The 19,349-nt window shown below is 40.9% G+C and overlaps 2 protein-coding genes across 2 annotated transcripts in view; both read right to left on the minus strand.

Annotated features, from left to right (window-relative positions):
* The window catches only part of SH3BGR (SH3 domain binding glutamate rich protein), a 247,851-nt gene that overhangs the window by 143,634 nt on the left and 84,868 nt on the right, over positions 1–19,349 (minus strand). The window lies entirely within an intron of this gene.
* IGSF5 (immunoglobulin superfamily member 5) lies at positions 636–15,570 on the minus strand. Its single transcript, XM_053455744.1, has 5 exons — positions 15,448–15,570; positions 5,591–5,672; positions 2,895–3,218; positions 2,038–2,346; positions 636–1,048 (listed from the first exon to the last, which is right to left on the minus strand). The coding sequence occupies exons 1-5, from the start codon at positions 15,448–15,450 to the stop codon at positions 717–719; spliced, it is 1,050 nt and encodes a 349-aa protein (XP_053311719.1). The 5' UTR covers positions 15,451–15,570; the 3' UTR covers positions 636–716.

A 19,349-nucleotide genomic window follows, 5' to 3' on the forward strand; every position in this document is an offset into this window, starting at 1 on the left:
CAAATTTTTTTTCCAAACCGATTTTGCTCGCCGTGCACAAGTCTACTTTAAACACATGGGCACGCGGGATGTGAACATTTAAATCGACCTGGCTAGAGAGCCCCTTTAAACTCGTGTCTCATACAATTTTGGCAATAAATAGTTATTCGATTACATGATTTCTCTTTTTACAAACTTGAAGTTTGACTTACTGTGTTTTACTTTGATACCTGGGGCCTAGAAAAAACAAAACAAAACAAAAAAAACCAGAAGACGTGAATGAATGATCATAATTCATAGACATGACATAGTTCTAAAAAAATGGGTGAGCATGATAGGGATTAAAGCCCAACTACATCTGTAAGCCACCGTTGTAATACCTCTATTGATGATGTATCCCAGCATGCACCTGAACCCATCCTTCCTGATATTTTTATCTAATTTAATAGAATTTTAAATATTTATCGTGTTTTCTAACAGGGAGAAGAAAGGCTTGGATGAGCGTCAAGGTGCTTATTAAGCAAAAAAGTATAGAAATCTCTTTTTCCCAAAAAATTATAATAAAAGCTGCTATATTTTTATTAGTTAACACGACATATAGGCATTTTATTTTTTTTTTGCGATCTCTTGATTCATGTCCATTTTATGTTTAGCGATTTACTTTAATTGTGCCTTGAGAACACAAAAATGATTAATAAAAGTCATCAAGGGCACAAACATTCGAGCAGCGTCCTTGTTTAAAGTATTATTTCCGTGTGGTATGAAAGTGCCTCTTTATGTCCCTCCTCGGCTCCTGCGCTGTAATGAATTTTACGGTATGAATTTTGCATGAAAGCCTCTGTTCCATTACAGCTAATGGATTTCCCAAAATAATCCTCCAAATTTGATCGCGGGATCGAAATCCCTAGAATATAATGATATCGTCCGCCAAACGAACGTTCGCCCGTACCTTTTTTCTTCTTTTTGCAACAGCACACCACAACGACAACGATAATAATCAGAAGGAGCAAGCAGCCGACGGACACGGTAACCGCGATAATTATAATCTTTGTGTTATCCGTTTTGGCTCCTAATGGGGGAAAAACAAAGTAAAAATATGTTACACAAAAATCATTAACACACACACACTGTAGAAACATTATATCCTGTTGATATATATTTTTTTGTGTAAAATATAAGATTTCAGGGAGGCAAAGAGGCCATTGTCGCACAATGAGGACAATTAGAGCATGACGAGAAGATACTACAGGAGCCCTGTACAAAGTATGGCTGGGGGGACAGAACGCTCCTAAATACTTTACTGATGGGAGCAGCAATCTTAACTTCCTGTTCCCAAGTCACTGCTCTTTTGCTGGCAGCTGATTGGCTGTGGTTGCTTTAAGGGATGAGGCTGGAAAAGGGAGATAGGAGAACGACAGGTGCTGTTTTCAATGGCGTATTTTCCTTGAGTATATGATGTTATACCCCACCGATACTTGTCTTAAAGTTGTAATGGAGGGTGTGCGTAAATGGACTGGTTGGGGAGATCTGGTTTGTAACTGACCCAATGAGCAGTGGCAGAGTGGAGAGGGGTGACCCGTCACTCTTTTTTAGTTAGTTTATTGCATGCATAGAATTGTGACATGTTGAGTTTGAGAAAAATGATGGAAAGAAAGAAGGAGAGAGAAGGAGAGAGAGAGGGAAAAGAGAGAGGGAGGAAAGAGAGAGAGAGAGAAAATAGAGAGGGAAAGAGAGAGAGGGAAGAAAGAGGGGGAGAGAGAGAGAGAGAGAGAGAGGGAAAAAGAAAGAGGGGGAAGAGAGAGAGGGGGAGAGAGAGAGAGAGAAAAGAGAGAGACAGAAAAGAGAGAGGGGGAAAGAGAGAGAGGGAAAGAGAGAGAGAGAGAAGGAGAGAGGGAAAAGAGAGAGAGGGAAAAGAGAGGGGGGAGAGATAGAGAGAGAGAGGGGGAGAGAGAGAGGGAAAAGAGAAAAAGTGAAAAAGAAGGAAGGGAGGAAGGAAAAGAGAGAAAGAAAGAGAAAAAAGAAAGAAAGACATATAAAGAAAGTGGCTGAAATATTCACCTGAAATATTTTCCTTTACAACTATTTCCACGGATGTAGATTGGGGTTTGGGTAGCGTTTCTATGCTCGCTAAACAGGTTACAGTCACTTTATCCTGAGGACGCAGTGTCAAGACACTCGTTCCATTGACTAACCCATCCTTCCCAGTGACAAAGTCAACCACGTAGTCCAAGCTACTTGCTAAAGTATTGTTTATCTCCCAGGTGATGCGAGGCATTGGATACCACTTCAGGAATGTACAGAAAAGGTCTATGGTGATATTCGATGGCACTGTGAGGCTGCCATTGGTTATCTTCAATGATCCATTAACTGTGGAAAGAACAACCACATACTACATCAATGAAATCCTATATATATATATATATATACAGATTATAGGAAATTATACTTTTATGCTAATTTTTATGGCTACTCTATAATTATGACAAGTAATATTTTAGTTAAAGTCCTTTTAAAATGTAATTCTTATAATAATTAAAAACCCAAGCATTTGTCTTTATTTGCAGAAAATGTCAGCCTCCCCTAGGGGCAGATCGAGTACTCCTGTGTACTTCAATGTGCGGCGGCCCACTGGATATGCCTGGTCGCATGCTATGTGAGCCACATGTGGCCTCGTAACCAGCCATAACAAGTCATTTGGCGGCAGCTGGCCTTAAAGTGCCAGAGCAGCCTAATCCTCCCCAGCTCGACCCTATTTATAGATATATAAATGTATATTTTAATTGTTTCTTGACACCTATCTACAGTTGAGAAGCAATTGTGAAACAATGTATCAATAGTTGTCACTTTTTTCTTGCCATACAGATCACCAGAATAAAACCTTTATGTTGTGAGCATCATTTAAAGATATTACAGACCTTGTACGGATAGAAAGGCTTCTTTAGGCTCTGAAGATAAGCTTTGGCACTGGACCATCCCCGAGTTACTGTAATTGACGTTTCGAACGGTCATCTCGGACGTGAATTCCCCCGTAATTATGTTTGTGCTGTTTCGCACCGTAATTTGGTTGCTGTCCACAACGGCCCCAGACGTGGATGTGATACTGACGGCAAAAACTCCATTAAAAATCCAGGAGAGACTCTTCCAGCCGGCAGCCACGGTGCAAAGAAAGCTGGCGTCGGAACCTGTGAGCGCCGTGACGTTACTGGGGCCTTCTACGATAACCGAGCATGATCCACAACCTGTTACAGATGAACTGGAAATAGTAAGAATGACATCACATACCTGCCAGCGAGAGGTCCTGGTAATACCTGGGGACCTTCTAACCGAACCGACCCCAAGACTCTCGAAATATTAACCCTTAACTAGCCCATCATGAAGATTTTATTTAGCTCTAATTCCCGGTCCTTATGGAAAGTGGTCATTTCTTAACCCCTTAAGGACAATGGGCGGCCCCTAGACCCATTGAAAACAATGCATTTTGAGCCCGTACATGTAGGGTCTTTGTCATTAAGGGGTTAAAGATGACGCTTAATTGAGCGAATTGTTTTCAAGCAGGAACATACTGGTAGGAAAAACACCAACTGGGGGTATTTACAGCATTCTTTTAGAATTACAAATTTGAATTCAATCAAATAATAATTTTTAATGAGTTTGAAAAAATATATATTTAATGGAAAACTAACAGATATTATGAAAACTAAAATATCTAGGTATAAACTGCTTTATAATGCACTGCAACACAAACTTTGAATGTTAATGCAATATTATTGCCCTGAATTTCCAAACTTTTTTTGTTTAATTTCTATTTTCTTTATCAATTCGTGCATTGGTGATATACATTTTCCTATTATTTGATAAAAAAATGTAATTTTTCTTTTTCTTTTTTTTTTTTTTTTAAGCTAGAACTCTGAGTTTTATCACAATGTCATTTCATTGCTAGCTAGAGGGAAGCTTGCAGTGTATTCAGAGCAAATACATCAATGTCACACCAAAAAAAAAATACTAATGGGGTTTAAAGCACCGAAAGTTATTACTATTCATGAAACTTTAACCCCAAATAGCTCATCTCCAGTCCAGCAAACAAAACACCCGACGATATACGTAGAGATGGTTTTAAACCAATAGTTATTGATTTCCTTCCGGAAATGTGAAATATTTTTATCTGTCAAAAAAAGTTTTAGAGACAGCCCCACTCCGCCAGTGCTGCTCAATGGGACTTTTTGGAAGGTTAACCCTTTAATAGCCAATCGTGCGGAATCTAAATAGTGTCTCCCTAAATGTGTTACCCAACCGACTGTAATACCAGTCCTCGTAGAAGCCTTTGCTTGTCATTATTTAAAGATACACTTAATTGAGTCACCTGTATTCAAGCAGGGATGTATTAGTCATAATGTACTGGCAGCAGAAGCACCCGTCGGAAGTCTTATAAATGATCACAACAGGGTAAAATAGGAAGGAGTCAGCTCCAGACTGTGTGACCCTGAAAATCTGCTGGCCAAGTTGCGGCACCAGGATTTTAAAAGTCTGTTCGAGCGACTCTATTGGTTGCCAGCAGGGGGCTCGTCTGCCATCAACCAATGAAGTACAGGTGTACTTCATTGGTTGATGGCAGAGGAGGGTTGATGCAGGCGACCAATAGCGTTGCTCGTACGGACATTTAAACTCCTGGCGCCAAAGCTGCTGCATAGTCTGTACCGCGTTAACCCCGTATTAACCCCTTCTACAAAAATCAGTTCTTATCTGCCGTCAAACTCTATGTTTCTATGTATGGGCATATCACTCTCATGTCATGCCTATGTGTATTCAGGGTTCATTGCATCTTATTCTTGTTTTTGTTTACAGAAACTCACAATATCTTGGAATTTTTAAAAAAATGCACATTATACACAATGGTTTCGCATTATTTGTCCATGACGCGAGAGGGAACTGTACGAGGACAGAATGAGGTCCAAAGGTTCATCTGTTTAGGGAAGTCTACGGGCGGTCGAGCCAGTAACAAAGTATCGATGACCTACACAATCATTAACCCTTTCTACTGTGCATTTCACGTACAGAGCAATATCAGAAACCTTAAGAAAGAAAATAACAAAATGAAGAATATTCTTTTCATTTTATGACGTAGATTGCGACAGATTTAATGTATGGAAAGAAAAAAAGTGGTGAAAAATTGAAAGGAATTTTAGCAATTCAAATACCGGTAGTTACTGATTTACCTAATTATGGGCTTCGTTCTGATTATAAGATGATTTATAAAGTACAAACTTAGTTCAGCGGACAGAATTACTTTACAATTACTTTACAAGACACACATTACGCGTGGTAGAACTAAAGGTGAGCTCTGGGTTGTAAAATCTTTGTTTGATCCTAAACTACTACACACTATTCATTTCTATGGAAGCTCTATCCTGCCTTTGATTGGCTGCTTCAAGCACCCTAACCTATCGGTTCCTGGCTGTGCGTCACATGATTAGAGTCCCCAGTAAAAAATTATAATTAATTAATAATTCAATTTTAAATGATTAAAAAGTCTTATTTCTGGGAAGGTGTTCCCAGCAGAGTAGATGATCAGCATACATGTTAAACGGCTAATAACCGGTTATTAATGGCTTACAGAGCAGGAAATAAATTGAAGCCACATATAATACGAAGGGCCGTCTGTCTCCTTCCATGAGCTTGAGTCTGACCCGTTGGTTCTGAAACAAACAAAAAAAAAAAGCTTTTAATGGGTTTTCTATTATGATTATAGATAACATACCGTACTTGCCTGCGTATAACACGCACCCTCCGCAGGACCGGAAGTGAGGGAGACGTCGCTGCAAATCGTGAAGCTCTAGGATTTATCGGCGTATAACACGCAGGTAGGGTTTTAACTTCGTATTTTGGTTTAAAAAGTGCGTGTTATACGCCGATAAATACGGTACTTATAGTCCAGTATAGGGAAATATTTAAGGACACAATACCTATAACATTGCCCAGAGCTCTACTTTATTTAGGATGCCACGAGAGACGGGTTCACGTTGCCAATGACCAGTCGAGTTGCTAATGACACAAACATTTTCAGGTACTGTTACCCCCTCCAACAAATGGGCGGCATGTCTGGGCCACACTGTGGGGGGCAGCCTGACATTTTTTGAAAGGGTAGTAGGGACAAGCAGGGCTATTCATATACAGGGGATGGCCCTCTGGACCCCCTGTTTTTGTTAGAAGACACCAGAGGCAAAGCAGTTAAGCTGACCAGTGGCAACCTTTCACAAATCCCACCCTCCCCCTTTTTTCCTTCTTTCTTTTTTCTTTTTTTCCTTTTTCTTCCTTTTTTCCTCATGGCTGCTGTCATTTGCCGGGTTTTCTGGTTAGAGGAAGGGCGATCGTTGCTTTGGTGGAGAGGTCATCGATGGATGAGAGGCAGCGGTCTGGCGCGTGTATAATGTTTGGTGATGTTGCCCAGGGGCAGGCTGGTTTATGTTGGGAGCACTATTTATATATTGTTTATTTTACGTTAAATAATGTTATATAACAGGTTTATGACGAGTTTAGAATGCTTGACAATTCGTGTCATGTGGTTTTACATTGTTGGCGTGTCTTTATTTGAAGCAAATCCATTAAGTAGTGCACGGTCCAAGTGGTGGTAAAGGGCAGCATGTTCTATGGCCCCAGAGGAAGGTTTGGCAGAGGGGCAAATTACTCTGCTATTATCTGATTAAGGATCATTCTTTTACTTTTTACATATAGCCACCAGGGCTATCACAAGTGAAACAAGGGCTGCAGGCAGCATTTACACCCTGACTGTATCCTTTGTATGCTCTCTTTCTGCTGTCTATTTTGACAAACATGCATTGGGCAGGGCATTATTGTGCACATTGAGGGTTGTTACCCTTGGCGTTAGCAACCAAACATTTTTTAATCCTCTATTATTGGGCCTCTGACTTTGGTTTGCCCCCTGGGCTGAATGGTGCCGGTCCTATAGCCACAGTCCTCACTGCAGGGCCGGACTGGGACTGAAAAGCAGCCCTGGAAAAATTTGGAGACCAGCCCAATATAGTTTATCTCACGGTCGCGCTCTTTAACCACACGCACCCCTTATACACACCCGAGTCACACTATGTGCCATTCTTTTTATCTCATTATTTGTATTAAAATGCCAGAAAGCAAAAGTGTTAAAAGGCCCTAATAAATGAAATACATTACACATAATGAGATCAAAACATTTACTACTGCGAACATTTTTAGATGAAAAAGTTCAGTGGAACAAAACAGTGATCACATTATTCTTCACGATATTCTGGTAAGAAACTTTTATTTCTTTATTAATTTATGTAGACTATTTTTTTCCATATTTAATATAAGCTATGATTGAGACATGTTTGTTTTTTTTCCTTTTATTTGCCAACCTACCCCCGAGTTATGCACATCTGCCCCCAGGCTTAACACTCTGCCCCCCTGATATGCCTTCTAACCCCCTATATGCCACTCTGCCTCCAGAAATGCCTTATACCCCCTATATGCCACTCTGTCCCATGATATGCCTTTTAACCCCCTGTATGCCACTCTGCCATATAGGGGTCAAAAGGCATATCATGGGACAGAGCGGCATATAGGGGGTATAAGGCATTCCTGGAGGCAGAGTGGCATAAAGGGGGTTAAAAGGCATATCATGGGGCACTCTGCCTCCAGAAAAGCCTTATGCCCTCCTATATGCCACTCTGCCTCCCCGATATGCTTTATACCCTCCTATATGCCACTCTGCCCCATGATATGCCTTTTAATCCCCTATATGCCACTCTGCCTCCCTGATATGCCTCAATGCTCCTATATGCCCCTCTGCCCCGTGATATGCCTTTTAACCCCCCTTTTGCCACTATACCTCCAGATATGCCTTTTGACCTCCTATATGTCACTCTGCCTCCAGAAATGCCTTATACCCCTATATGCCACTCTGTCTCATGATATGCTTTCTAACCTCCTATATGCCACTCTGCCATATAGGGGGTTAAAAGGCATATCATGGGACAGAGTGGCATATAGGGGGGTATAAGGCATTTCTGGAGGCAGAGTGGCATAAAGGGGGTTAAAAGGCATATCATGGGGCACTCTGCCTCCAGAAAAGCCTTATGCCTCCCTATATGCCACTCTGTCCCATGATATGCCTTTTAACCCCCATATGCCACTCTGCCTCCCTGATATGCCTAAACCCTCCTATATGCCCCTCTGCCCCGTGATATGCCTTTAACCCCCTTTTTGCCACTATACCTCCAGATATGCCTTTTGACCTCCTATATGTCACTCTGCATCCAGAAATGCCTTATACCCCTATATGCCACTCTGTCCCATGATATGCCTTTTAACCCCCTATATGGCAGAGTGGCATATAGGGGGTTAGAAGGCATATCTGCACTCTGCCTCCAAAAAAGCCTTATGTTCCCCTATATGCCACTCTGTCCCATCATATGCCTTTTAATCCCCTATATGTCACTCTGCATCCAGAAATGCCTTATACCCATATATGCCACTCTGGCATATAGGGGGTTAAAAGGCATGTCATGGGACAGAGTGGCATATAGGGGGCTAAAAGGCATTTCTGGAGGCAGAGTGGCATATAGGGGGACACACTTACATACACACACATGCTGATTTTTTTGTTTTTAACACATTCAAAAAAATATTATACATTTTGTACAAAAAAATACATTACTTTACTCACCTTCTACTTCTCTTGACTTCCGTCCTCTGGTAGCTGCACACTGTTCTCCTCTATGCTGACAGGATGTCACTGACCTGACATCCGGTGCTGCAGCAGTCTGAGTGCGAGGGGGCGGAGCTTCCACCCCTCACGCTGCTCCCATCACTATGCAGCCATCAGACTGCTGGGAATGTAATCTGAACGGCCGGTGCGTGCTGATGCCGCCGGCCGGAGCTACGTTAACACTTTTTATTTAATTTATATGGTAAGCTGGATCGGCTCGCCATATAAAGTAAAAAAAAAGTATTAAAGCAGAGCCGGCCGGCGGCATCAGCACGCATCGGCCGTTCAGATTACATTCCCAGCAATCTGACGGCCGCATAGTGATGGGAGCAGCGTGAGGGGTGAAAGATCAGTGCGAGGGGGCGGAGCTTTCACCCCTCACGCTGCTCCCATCACTAGGCGGCCATCGCACGCGGCTGCTGGGTGCCGATGCGGCCGGCCGGCGATACTGTAATACATTTTTAAAATTTAATATGGCAAGCCGGACCAGCTTGCCATATTAAATTAAGAAAAAAGTATTATAGTAGCGCCGGCCGGCCCCATCAGCACCCAGCGGCCGCTCAGATTACCGTATTTGCTCGATTATAAGACGAGGTTTTTTTCAGAGCAAATGCTCTGAAAAATACCCCTCGTCTTCTAATCGGGGTCGTCTTCTAATCAGACCTCAAATAGATTAAAGATGCAGATCCCCCGCACCGCTGCAGGGGACCTGGATCCTCCTGTCTAATCCACCCCCCCCCATCATACACACACTTACCGGTGCTTCCTGCTGTGTTGCCGGGGCAGCGGGTTGACGTCTACGCGATCTGCGTAGACAACGTCCGCTGCAGCCGGAAGGAGGTGTGGCTAGCAGCGGGGGTTGTCTGCGTCCGTCGCGTAGACCTTCCCCGACTGTCAAGAGATCAGAGCTCCCCGCACCGGTGCGGGGAACTCTGATCTCTGACAGCCGGGGAAAGTATACGCGACGGACGCATACAAACCCCCGCTGCCAACTCCACCTCCTTCCGGCTGCCGCGGAAGGCGACGTCAACCCGCTACCCCGGCTGGAAGCACCGGTAAGAGAGGGCTGAGAGGGGAGAGAGAGGGGTGAGAGAGAGAGAGTGTGTGTGTTAGTTAAATGGGGGGTATAGGGTGTGTGTGTGTGTGTGTTAAATGGGGGCATAGGGCATTTCTGGAGTGGCGTTAAGGGGGCATTTAATAGAGCACTCTGCCTCCTGAAATGCCTTTTAACCCCCTAAATGCCAGAGTGGCATATAGGGGTATAAGGCATTTCTGGAGGCAGATTGCTCTATACAATGCCTTTTAACTCCCTTAATGCCACTCTGCCTCCTGAAATGCCTTATACCTCCCTATATTCCACTCTGCCCCATAAAATGCATTTTAACCCCCTGAATGCCAGAATGGGATATAGGGGTATAAGGCATTTCTGGAGGCAGAGTAGCACATAGGGGGTCAAAAGGCATACCATGGGGCACAGTGGCATATAGAGGGTTAAAAGGCATATCATGGGCCACAGTGCCATATTGGAGTGGCAAGCCTGGGGGCAGATGTGCGTAACTGGGGGACAGGTTGGAAAATACAAGATATAAAAACAAAAAAAATATTTTTCTCAATCATAGCTTTTATTAAAAAAAATAGTTTACATGAATTAACATTTACTGGTAAAACTTTTTTCCTTTGGGGTCGTCTTATATTCAGGTTTTTTCTTTTTTTCCTAAGTTAATATTCAGATTTTGGGGAATCGTCTTATAATCAGGGTCGTCTTATAATCGAGCAAATACGGTAGATTTCGGGCAGCCTGGGGGGCAATTGCCCCCCTGCCCAGCCCGCCCCTGGTCCCAGCCCACGGACCTGCCGGCCCACCGGGAAATTTCCCGGTATCCCGGTGGGCCAGTCCAGCCCTGCCTCACTACTATCTCAGTGACCGGTGTGGTGGTAGCCATGAGGTATACCTGGCCGAGTTACATTAATATTGGCCCTTAGGAGGAGTGTTGCAGGTCCAATAAGGGTTTTTATGGAAAGCCTAGAGTCATTGTGATCGGTAGTTGGAGGATATTATAAACTCAAACTGACAAAAGTGATAAAAGAAATGCAGGAACCGTGCTGGGTGTGAAGAGTTAATAAAGCCGAATACTAAGATTTCAGCTTCAATCTAGTTACCTATCAGAACATGATTGATCAGAGTCACATTTAAGACATTACATACAGCTTGTTGATTCATCCTTGGTCAATAACTATTAAGAACTCTACCGTTCCATTGAATGATGCGACCCTCATTAACACCTAGTTACTCTTCAGACCCATTCACTGTCCACGTATTACGCTAACTTTTTTCTTGAGGGACTGTAGATGTGCTTGTTTCTTCCGCATTGCGATCTGCCGTCCTAAAATAATCAATACTTTGTGATATTTGGAGTAAGATTGAATGCAAAAAAAAAAAATAACCGAAGAATTCTCCGACAGAATCGCACTTTTAAGCGTTCTGTCATCTCTGATCAGTTATGAGTTTTCTGTCCCTGAAACACTGGCTGTGAAAGTGACCTTCCCGAGATCACAGACCCAATGCTGGGCTTTGATCCAAGGTCTTGAGCTTCAAAGAATAGCGCAGGGTAATTGGTTCCTTCGTGCTAACACCGCAATAGTAATGGCGACAGCGAGCGACGATAGCGGTCACTTGTTTGCGGCTGAATTCATTCAATAGCATTGAGAGACAATAAAGGTGAACAGAAAAGAAAGATGCCTTTTTTTTGTTTTGATAATCCTTAAAAAATTAATTAATAATACATTATTTTTATATAGAAAAGTGAGAGTGCGGAGTAAGCCAGAAAAAATAAAATCTAAGGATTGATTTTTACAGTAAAGTCTGGTATTATTATAATGCATTGTTAAGGCTGGTGAAATTCTCAGTTTTAGAAAGTCTCAACGGTGACTTTGGCAACAAATTCTGTTTCTTAAGAAATTTGCTAGAACGATACAGACTGGGACTGGCCTTTGGGCAGTCCACATAATCCCCCCCCCCAGGTAAGAAGAGCCGCCATGAGAAGTTCACATGTCCAGGTCCATGGTGCCCTCTGTGCTAACCCCCCCCAAAAAAAAAGATACCCCACCCAAAAAGTAAAAAGTACCCTTTCTGCTCTACTTGTTCCAGACACATCGGTACACTAATGGGCTTATAAGAAGAGAAAATGACAGATTTTAACCCCTTAATGACAAAGCCCGTACATGTACGGGCTCAAAATGCATTGTTTTCAATGGGTTTAGGGACCGCCCATTGTCCTTAAGGGGTTAATATTTGTGTTAGTTTAGCTTGTGTGATTAAAATGATTATATGTGTTATATGTATTATTATTATATGTATAAGTGTTGCCAAAGGGAGTATTGGAGCACAGAGCCATCTAGTGGGAATAACGGATTGAGATTTAATAAACTATACTCCAGGTGTTCACCAAAAACACTGAAATAGATGGTGTCCAAAAGTGGAGCTGCAAGCAAATGTTATATTCTACAAATCAGAGGAGTTATTGCCAGCTTTTCTTCTGGAATTATAATTTGGACTAAATCAACCCCAAATGGGGTCTGTTTTCCTCCGCAGTATGCAAAAGTATTTTAATTTATCAAACCATCGCAACGTATTGGATGGAGGATGAAGAATGCAGATATACGTACCTAAGACTCAGAGAATTCTATATGACAGAAAGGGCATTAACGTCACATTAAAGGAACTTTGTGCTCCGTATATTATGTTATATGCTTGTTATGTCCTTCCTACCCATTGTGTAGAGCTACGGAATATAATGGCACTATATAATAATACTTATAATATAATAATAATAATAATAATAATAATAAATAAAATAAATAATATATGTATATGAATAATAATATAAAAAATAACACTAAAAAAAAAGTAAAAAAAAAATAAAAATAAAAGTTTTTTTGAGGGACTCTGGAAATCATGGCCATTTTGAAATTGCTTAAGAACCAACCTCGAAGACATCTGTCAGCCTGTTCTAAAACATTTATATACCAGCTAATTCTCATCTTATCAGCCAGTGAATACTCTGTAAACATGTAAATATTTGTATCCTTCGGTTATTCTGTTCTATTGACACAATTCAACGATTTTGCAGAAGTTCTAATATCTTTTTTTCTCCCCTGATTCCCGTAGCACATATTTTTGCATAGACTTCCCCTGTTTTCTAACGTACCAGACTTGAACAAGTTCATTTTTATTAAATTATTTGGACCTCCGGGTCCTTCCGCAACCAGAAGCTCATTGAGATGTTCAAGATATGATTTCAAAAGCAGGGTTGGAACAATAGGGGTGCAGCTGGTGAGGGAGATCATAGGATCTCCATTTAATGGCCCCACTTGGGTAACAAAGATCCCTGTGTCCCAGGGGCCCACTGTCAAGTGGGGCCCCCCAGCACCAGCGCTCAACCCCCCCTCCTGCCGGGCCAGGCATAATGTAACAGTAATGCGCGAAGGACAATGAGAGAGCTGTCAGCAAAGGTAAGGATGTGTGGATGTATGTTAGCGTGTGTATGTAAGTATATTAGCGTGTGTGTGTATGAAAGTATGTAAAATAAGATAAGTTAAAAAAAAGAATATGTATACAAATAGATACAAATTTTCATGTGAACGGGATTAAAGGTGTGTTTTTATATGTGTGTATATATGTGAGTATGTCTGTATGTGTGTGTCTGATTGTGTATATTAGAAGGAGTGTGTAGATACATGTAAGTGTATAAAATAATGTAAGCAAGTGTAAAAAAAAATCATATTGGGGCTGGGGGGCAATACAGGGTCTGAGGGGACAATGCTTGTTCAATGTTTATAACTTATTTTTTAATTAAATAAATTGCATTTGTATTTGTTGTTTAATCTCATTTATTTATAATTGTGTTTATTGCAAAAAAAATTAAAAAAATTGGGAGAGGGTACACGCTATCTTGCACCAGGGCCCTTAGTTCACCAATTTTGCCATTTTTTTTCTCCAAAAACGTAGCTATTTTAAAACTATATTTTTCCAATTTTTTTTTTTTTGACAAAGGGTATCGTTTTGCGAAACAAATATTTGCGTGCAAATGAAGAATCATGAGCTATAAAAGAAAAACACTCTTAGAATCTGATGAATCTCTGAACAACTGCACAAAATTCATATTCAAGTAATAGAAAAAATAGCATTTTTATGGAAATGTAAAGATAGTCAATTTCACAGTTTCATTTTCAGCATTTTTAAAGCATTTCATTGTCAAACTATATGAGATTTATGTATTAAACTTTGGGTTAGCTGAACTATTTGAAATAGTCGACTTTTAAACTCTAGTACATGGTTACATGCTACATATTAGAAGCTTCGTGTCACGTTAAGGCTGTCCTTCATGTGGCAGATAAAGAAGAAACCACCGGCCACCACGGCCACAGGTCACTGACCAACATGTCACAGAGTGAACTTTTCAGAGGCTTAGAACTTGTCCAGCTAACACTCATGCGTTGATACCACCTGCAAAGATGTATGAGACTGACTAACATCGATGTGTCGGCAATAAATAGTTTGTTGTACGCTCATCTGGACAAGTCTCCAATTGTTGCCCACTTTAGCCGTCACAAGAGAAAAGTCATTATAGTCAACATCATTCCCAACAAGAACAATGGTCGATTCTATTCTTGAAATAGGTTTTGTATCTGACCTAGGACGGCGTCCTCAGAGCTACTGTGATGTCATACACCGCATTAGGTGACAACGAAGGCTTTCTGCACAAACCTCTGCAGGATAATTGGCTTGTTTGAGGGAAGATCTCCCCAAATGGCCCATTGAGACATATGGCACTCTAGGGAGACTAACCGCCTAATAGGGGCCGACTCGGTTCCTAGTTTTTCTTGCCCAGGACTGTTTCTATCTCTGAAGATGCTCAGCCAATAGGCCAACTCGGTTCCTAGTAATTTGGCCCAGGGCTGTTTCTATCTCTGAAGACGCTCGGCCAATAGGCCGACTCGGTTAATAGTGATTCGGACCAGGGCTGTTTTTATCTCTGAAGATACTCAGCCAATAGGCCGACTCGGTTCCTAGTGATTCGGCCCAGGGCTGTTTCTATCTCTGAAGATGCCTATGACTTATTAGCTTAGCATAGAAGACCACAAATGTAGTTCCTTTGTCCTCATATGAATGTATTGTAGGTTCCCTTGATTGATTTGCCATTATTTACAGTAGAGAGATAACAAAGGAATCTCCCTATTTTTCCCAGCAATACCGTTTCTACCTATATCTGGGCAAAATATTTCCCCTTACACCAAAATTAGGTAGTCCCGTCCAGCATCCCTTTAAAACTCTAACAATTATTTTTCTGCTGGTTTCCAAGCAGTTTCCCAGGTGTTTGCTTTCCCGTGGGAAGGAACAAAGTCGCAAATAACATTACATTTCAGGAATTTAACATTTTAACAAATCAGGCTTATAAAATATCATTTTTTCCACCTGAAAGTTCTCGCTAAACAATACAAAATTAATAAAATACTCTTGCAAAATTAACTGTATGATTTTTTTACAGTAACCCTTAACACCAGCAGTTCTTTCATGCCAAATACGATAATTTTTGAGATAACACAACTTTAAAGCACAAACATATAGAAATAAAGTATTTCAATTGAGATACAGAACCAAAAATAATCCTGCTTTTGGTTCATTGTATCCGTTTAATCAGAAAGTGTTAAAATCTTGCCCGGCTTACCATGTGAAAGGGTTTCCGATTGCTATTTCAACAGGACGGAAGCGCTGAACATTCATATTTTCCCCGAAACTCTCCAGGTAGCCGATTGATTCTTTTCATACTATCTTTCGGACCATAAATTGTACATTTTTTTTAAAAAAAAACAAAAAACGTAATTAATCCAGGAAATATTTTTCTGATCTTTCAAGCGAGTCGGTGAACTTGGCCGTTCTGTGTTGACTACCTAGTTAGATAAGGGTAGAGTCCACAGCTTTTTGCACTCAACAATCATTAACCTATGGAGAGAGAACACGTATCTAAGGGCGTTGCTTCACACAGTATCGACGGTCTTTATTCTCAGACCTATAGTCTGTATAAACTAGGTGCGGAATATGATTAGATATTTTTAGAGCTCAAATGTAATAGGTATTGGCCTCTTAAGAGTTTTAACACATTCAGGATCAAGGGTTATTATTCCCTAAAACCAGGTTTTTTTGGTGATATTTACTGCATGTTTGTTAAATCATGATTCCCCTTTTCAGATAACATATCATAAAAGTGATCATTTACCATAAAAGTGAATAAATGAAATGCTGCGCAATCTTCAATAAAATGAATATATCCATTGTTTCAATGTAACACTAATGTGAATAAAGTTAATTGAAAAAAAAAAACTTAAATTCAAATTGTGTCTTCTGAGAGACAAATGAATTAGGGGTAACGACAAATGAGAAAGATTTGGGAATTGTTATAGACAACAAACTAGGCCTCAATGTGCAATGTCAGTCAGCAGTGGCTAAGGCCAGTAAGGTGTTGTCGTGTATAAAAAGGGGCATCCATTCGCGGGATAAAAATATAATTTTGCCTCTGTATAAATCAATGGTAAGGCCGCACCTTGAATATGCTGTGCAATTTTGGGCACCTATTCTAAAGCAGGATATCATAGCACTAGAGAGGGTGCAGAGGCGGGCTACAAAATTAACAAAAGGAATGGAGCACTATAGTTATGAAGAAAGGTTAACTAATTTAAATCTGTTTAGTTTAGAGAAACGTCGCCTCAGAGGGGATATGATAACGTTATATAAATATATTCGGGGCCAATACAAACCATTGTGTGGAAATCTGTTCATAAACAGGACTATGCATAGGACACGTGGTCATGCATTTAGACTGGAAGAAAGGAGATTTCGTCTAAAGCAGAGGAAAGGGTTTTTTACAGTAAGGGCAGTAAGGATGTGGAATTCTCTGCCTTCAGAGGTAGTTTTATCGGAGTCTGTACAGACGTTTAAACAGCAACTGGATGGATACTTGGAAAAACATAATATTCGGGGACATAATCTTTAATTATGGGGAAACGGCTTATTGATCCAAGGAGAAATCTGACTGAAATTCCCTGGTTAGAGCCAAACTGGGGGGTTTTGCCTTCTTTTGGATCAACAGCAACAAATTAACAGCTATAGGAAAGGCTGAACTTGATGGACGCGTGTCTTTTGTCAGCCTATATAACTATGTAACGACCCAGTTTGTTCAAACTGAAAAACGTTTTTTAAAGTAACAGAAAGTTCGATGTAATCTCCGCTGTTTGTGGCATCCACATCCTCTGACAAAAGGGTTCCGTTCAGTTTTGTGATAGCTTCTTCATGAGCATCAGCTCAGGATATACAGGAATCGAATAGAAGAGGAGATGTTTTAACGATTTATTAAAAAATAGAAAACAATATGCTCGCATAGATCATCGGCGTTCAAAGCTCTGTCTGTGTAGTCCGTGCTACTTCCAGGTGGGCATAACGCGTTTCGCCCAATCAGACTTCCTCCGTATATATATATATACAGGGCTGGTTGTAGCGTCAGGTGAGTCAGGCTGCTGCCAGGACCATTGAGCTGCCACTCACCCCAGAAAGTGCTCCCAAAGGTAGATGTCAAACTGGAACCTGACAAGGGTGCAATGGAAGCCTCCACAATGCATGGGCGACGGGCGCATCTTTCACTCTGTTCTGAAGATGGGGCAATGAAAGGTGCAGATAAACATTGAGACAGTTGAAAAGGTGTACTTGGTCAACTGATATGCAGACAAAACATTTCAGCTCAATGTAAACTTTCTAAAAACATCCAACCAGGTTTTTAATAAAAATGCATTAATAGTCAATGCTTTCATCTTCAACAATGTGCATTATAGTTTGTGGACACTAGATGGCAGTAACTAGTAAAAAATATAGTAACCATATTTATAGTGGTTACCTTGAGGCGTTAGAACTCAATGTTCTTTACCCCTTAAGGACCAGACTGTTTTTTTTTTTACCTTTTGTACCCTTTGGGACCGAGGCTGTTTTAAACTTCTTACTCACAATAAAATATATATTACATAATATATTCCATACATTCACCATTCCCTATTATTTTAACAGAGGAGGGCAGGTAATTATTACTGGGTAACTACAACATGTGAGGCCTGTTCTCTCAGATCTACCTTCTACTTGAGATCTTCAGATCACCTTTTTCCCACTAAAAAAACCTCTCTCCCGCCAGTGTTTTTACTTTACAGTAGGGGATAATCCCTGCTTGTCCTCCAGAAAGAAAGTGAGGTGTGTGATGTGCCATTGCTTGCACAGACTTCCATATAACAGTTAACATATAACATATACAAGTTTCTAAGAAGACCTAACAAATGAGTGACAAACATTACAAATTAAGTACTGGCTAAGCAGCTAAAGACACTATAAACTAAAAAAAAATCTGATATTATAATCAGGAGTCACCATAACATTGTTCTCTTTTTATTTAAGCATTTGCATATATAGTGGTGTTGCCATGTCGACTCATGATTATATCTACCATATGAACCAGACACTGACTGTGGTATAGCATGACACCTATCACTATATACTGAGCCAGGCAGTGACGGTGGTACAGCATAATGCCTATCACTCTATACTGAGACAGACATTGACGGTGGTGCAGCTTAAGTAATTTCATTATATATTGAGGCAAACATTACAGTGAAACAGCATAACTCCTATCACTATACACTGAGCCAGATACTACAGTGGAACAGCATAACACCTATCACTATAACTGAGCCAGATATTGATGATGGTACAGCATAACCGCTATCTTTATATACTGAGCTAGACACTTATAGTAGTACAACATAACTATCATTATACACTGAGGCAGACATTGACAGTTGTGCAGCACAACTGCTATCATTATATACTGAGACACGCGCTGACAGTAGTACAACATAACTGTTTCCATTATATACTGAGGCACGCGCTGACGGTGGTACAACATAACTGTTAATATATACTGAGGCCCACATTGCCGGTGATACAGGATAACACCTATCACTTTATAGTGAGCACACATTGACGGTGGGGCAGCGTAATCCATATCACTATACACTGAGCCTGACATTTACAATAATGCAGCATAACCCATATCACTATATACAAAGCCATTGATGTGGTGTAGGCCTACCACTTCAGTGTCTGGCTTAGTATATAGTGGTAGGGGTTATGCTGCATTATTGTAAATGTCTAGATCGATGTATAGTGATAGGGATTATGTTGTACTGCCCTCAACTGCAGATCAGGGGAAGACTGTGAGAGTCAGTACAGCCTTCCCTTCTTCTGACTGCACCGTGACATTGGGAGGTCCTCTCCCCGTAATCATCCCCAGAGTCCATTTGTCCCCTACGTCACTAAACCACAACTCTCTTTTAATTACTCCCTGTAGTTCAGGTATAGATCAAATAAACAACACATGGAAACAGCACGTGCAACTGAATAAGACATAAATATCCTGTATTTACAGGTATACATAAATAATGTATGGAAACATAGCATTGCAGGTATAAATCAACAGAACACACAAACCCAGCATTGCAGGTATAGATCAACTGGAAATCACTCAGCACTGAAGGT

This window comes from Spea bombifrons, chromosome 2, assembly GCF_027358695.1.
Source record: "Spea bombifrons isolate aSpeBom1 chromosome 2, aSpeBom1.2.pri, whole genome shotgun sequence".
NCBI lineage: Eukaryota > Metazoa > Chordata > Amphibia > Anura > Pelobatidae > Spea > Spea bombifrons.